Source organism: Odontomachus brunneus, unplaced genomic scaffold (assembly GCF_010583005.1).
Source record: "Odontomachus brunneus isolate Ranch 3 - 2012 unplaced genomic scaffold, Obru_v1 Obru_scaffold_223, whole genome shotgun sequence".
NCBI classification, from domain to species: domain Eukaryota; kingdom Metazoa; phylum Arthropoda; class Insecta; order Hymenoptera; family Formicidae; genus Odontomachus; species Odontomachus brunneus.
The window spans coordinates 239,306-243,733 of NW_022639673.1; the positions used below are offsets into that span (position 1 = coordinate 239,306).

The 4,428-nt window shown below is 31.0% G+C and overlaps 1 protein-coding gene across 5 annotated transcripts in view; it reads left to right on the forward strand.

The window, feature by feature from the left end:
• LOC116852413 (antichymotrypsin-2-like) overlaps window positions 1-4,428 on the forward strand; it is a 300,750-nt gene that overhangs the window by 175,127 nt on the left and 121,195 nt on the right. Inside the window, exon 9 of one of the 5 annotated variants that reach the window (XM_032832747.1) lies at window positions 2,406-2,670. The exons of the other annotated variants lie outside the window; for them this stretch is intronic. Coding sequence (XP_032688638.1) covers window positions 2,406-2,551 — 146 coding nt within the window. The 3' untranslated portion in view covers window positions 2,552-2,670. Of the gene's footprint in view, window positions 1-2,405; window positions 2,671-4,428 lie in introns of those variants that run through there. 5 annotated transcript variants of the gene reach the window in all.

Below are 4,428 nucleotides of genomic sequence, written 5' to 3' on the forward strand. Positions count from 1 at the left end.
AGAATGTGCGGAATTTTGTAGGCCTTACCTTATTAGCTAAGAGTTAAATTAACAATAAATGTACAAAAAATATAATTTTTATTGAAATTAAATCATTTTATTAAATCATATTATCAGAAAATTATATTACTGTGTTAATTATAATATATATAGACAAAATTTAAGACATTTATGTCGATCGATGAAGTGGTGTCGTGTCTAAAGCAACAAATTCATAATCGAGAGGTGCCTTGCGGATCAAAGTTCGAGTTCCACTAGTGCCAGTGAGAATTTTTAAATGTGATGTAACATTGGAATCAAGTAATCTAAAATTTTCAAGTAAAATCAGCAAACGCTGTGATTTACGAATAGTTTCTATTATAAAATTGAACCGAATAAGGACACTAAAAATAATGTAGATCCTTTTTTTAATATTCCAAGGACGTCCAAAATAGGTAAAAGCGGATATCCTATGAACGTCCACCGCACGTCTGTTAGTCTTTAATCAGACGTTTTATGGACATCCCAATATCCAAACTTAAACGTTTATTGGACGTTCATAAGATGTCCATGTGCTATCTGGGTAAGTACGCGTACGAACTAAGCATAACAATACTTCTCATAGAATTTTAACATTTTGTATTTTCTCCTGAGTCTTGTTGATAAACGCTATATCTCATGATGTCTCCCCTTCACACACACAGACGCGTTACTATCTGTGATTGCAAGATGGCAGATCTCTGTCACTGCGCAGACCGTAAAATGTATCTAAGAAACGAGCATACCTTGTTACTTCCACCATATAATGTTCTGTTCGCAGCTTTATTTGTACCGCATAGTGTATATTGGAAGGCTAGTTTCGCCAAAATTAAAAATAGATCGTCCGTTCTATTATTATATACGTCATAATAAAGGAAGATCACTTATACTTTTGTTTGAAGGTGTTATGAACACACCATGAATAAAATACATTGCATAGGACGGAAGTGTTGATTAGATATTAAGACATACTACATCCGTTACAATATTATCACAATATTTATAAAAAAGTTCGCAAGAATTTCCTTTCTATAGGTAAGCTATATTTGTTCCGACCATTATTGTATTTCAGTTGGATGTAAATAAAGTTCACTCTATCGTAATTACGTGATCATGAAATCTGATATCCGTGATGATAATATTTGTAATAATTTCTTGTTAAATAACATTCATTATTTATCAGTTGCAATGCAACATTTAACCATTGTCAGAAAAAGTAAAATTCCGTCGACAAAACAGTATCAAATATTAATAACGTATGGTCTTCGGTATTCTATTTACAGTTATAGGAATTCAATTTTGTGACTGTGGTAAAACTATTGGTATTCGACATAAATCATAGATAGTTTTTTTATGAAATATGTAATTAAATTTTTAGTCTGTAGGAATATCTCATACATGTGTAAATTCTAAATCTTTTTATGTTCAGCATGACACTTGTAATATTTTATATTTTATATTCGCTTTGAATAACATGTTTGTTTATTTATGTTTTAAATCATACTTTACCATTATCATTAAATAACATATCAGAAGATGATAATATATCAGAATATTTTTATTTGGTGTAGAGCCGTCGAACGATACGTTTGTGATTAGTATCAATAATGCATGATAGAGTATCAATGATAGAGAGTGAGATAGTATCAATAATGCATGTTCTTTTCTGTCCTGTTTATTATTATGAAATTTGTAAACAAAAGTCTCGTAGAAATTATTGAATCACTAGGTGTTTCATGTCAAGCGATCTTTCTGTTGTTAAAATTGTCACTGTTTGACGAATATATGTTTATTCGGGAGACGTATGTATATACTGAGAGTATAATAAATCGTTGATATGAACTACGCTGATTATCCAGACGATGATCAGGTTGAAAATTTATTTTTCGTTTTTTATTAGGAATACGTATATTAGTCTATTAATTATTGCACTTAATAAAAATTCCACAAGATGAGATTATTTTACAACATTGAATTGCCGCGTAATTATAAAACTAAAAATTATAGTACAGCGCTCGTAACAATTTTCATTTTCAAATATTATAATTTTATATTATCTAATATATTTACTGTACTTCATAAGGTTAACATAAAACGAGCTCGACGTGTTCGTTCATGCACATTGCATAAGAAATGTTCAGTCGTGAAAAGAAAGATTGTCTATAATGCTGAGTTTGTTAACTCTCTCTACTCTGACGAAAATAAGAAGTTTCATAAACGTTTGTTTAATGTTTACGTAAACGTTTATGGGAGTTCGTTGAAAGTTACTAGTATATATATGGACGGAACATTCTGTAGATTTCATATATAGTATAATTGAACAGAGTTCAACGAAAATATCCCTCGGCTAAATATATTATAACTGATTGTTTGTATTGTGTTTGTAGCTCTAGTAGCTGTGCCATTAAGCTTGACACTACCTCGGCCAGAAATACCAGTGTTCAACGTAAACCGGCCATTCCGTTATTACATTAAATACACTTCGCAACGTATAACTCTTTTCGAAGGTCAAGTAGTAGAGCCGAAAGCCTAAATGTCGTCAAACCATTGTATAACGTACGAATATATTATCTCGTTGCAAAAGTAACTATCAATATACAACAAAAATAGTTTTATAAATGTATAAGGAAAAAATAAACTACTTTTTTACAAGCAGTGAATATTCAATTTTCCTATACTGATAGTTAATGCCGCATTTAAAACCTAGAAACCTTTATTATCCGAGCAGCACAAAGCATTGGGCTAATATTGAATCTATAGTGACTGTAATATTGAATTTACAGCAACTGTTTGCCAACTAATATGTTGTTAGAGTACACTCATAAACAAGGCGCATTAAGTTAAAATTTGAAATAGTCAAAGTTGTTTCATTGTAGTTATTCTCGTATTTCGTAAAATTCTCTCTCATGACTCTGATTAATTGTCTTATTGTTTATCAAATTTTATTTCTATTTAAAGTTTTATAGAAAAATTTTCTTTATTTAACTATGCTATTCATTTTTCGAAAGAAAGAAAAATTTTTTCACCTTTTGTACTCCCTATATAACACATTATCTATCATGTTAAAATTCTGATTTTAATAAAACGTGGCATAAATGTAGATTAAATAAAGTCATTAATTTAGAAAATTTTAGTTGATGTTAAAAGACGCTTTGAAGAGGCAAAACCACTCTTCAAAAATACAGACTTTCGATTTCTTCAATATAATTCGTAAACTAAATAAAGTATAAAAAAATGTTTCATACAAAAGTTTTATAGCAAAACACTTTATTTAATTACGCCATTCATTTTTTGTAAAAAAAATTATGTTCAAGAATTCATCCTTCGTTTCTATATGTATCTATTACATTATGATATTATAAGTTTAAGTTAAGATAAATCATGTTATTTATATTCTACATATATCCCTGTTCATAATTGCATTAAAGCATAAGAAAGTTCATTATTCAATTTTTAAGCATATATAACATATTTTATTTTTATCATATTGATAAATAATTCTTCTACGTAACTGTGTGCGTAATGTAAGAATAATCACATAGCTTCTAATTATCATATAATTATCATTTTAGTATTACGTGTTTCATATTGATGATATACGTTGTTTACGAAATATGGTAATAATAACTAATATGTAGTAATAATGTAGTAATAATATAAAATATGTAGTAATAATAACTAATATGGTAATATGTCGTAATAAAAACGTAATAGTAAGAGTTACAGTTATTGGCACGTTAAGCGCATAAATCTATTAATCGGGTTATAATTTCGGAAGGATTAAATTTTTAGTTATTAGGCTTTTAATAGGTTGCAGTTAAAGGTTAAAGGAAAATATGTGTATAAATCATTTCAGTTTTTCTGAAATATAAATGGTTTCCCGTAAGTAGCATATTAAACTCCTCTTCTAATAAAGCCGTTCCTGGTGCTACTCTGAATGAGTCAGTCACATCATAGAAGGAGGTGGGCGTACTAGGTAACAGCGGAACGCCGTGCGTTCGGGATTTGCGTATCATTTCGTTTCAAAGAGAAAAAAATATCGAAAGCGCGGTTTGCTAGACCGGGACTCAAACCCGGGTCTTTCGTTTGCCGAGCGACTGCTTTAAACTGCTGAGCTACCTGACGCTCCACGTTGATGACACTATCTTCTCTCTAAATAACGCTCAGAGATGCGTTCGGAAGCGACATCTCTTGCGCGATCTCGAGCGCACGGCTACTACAGAGAGAAACGTTATTACTGTACCAAATGGTATAGCTGTCAATGTCTCAAATTCAAAGGTTGCTATCCTTTAAGACCTGCTGTCCATATATGCCCGTGTCCACCGTCGCCCCTGCTCATCCGGTACAAATCATAAAAAAAGCCTCCGGGTCGACACCAATTTTTTGGCAGTCCCCCCCCCCCCCCCCGGG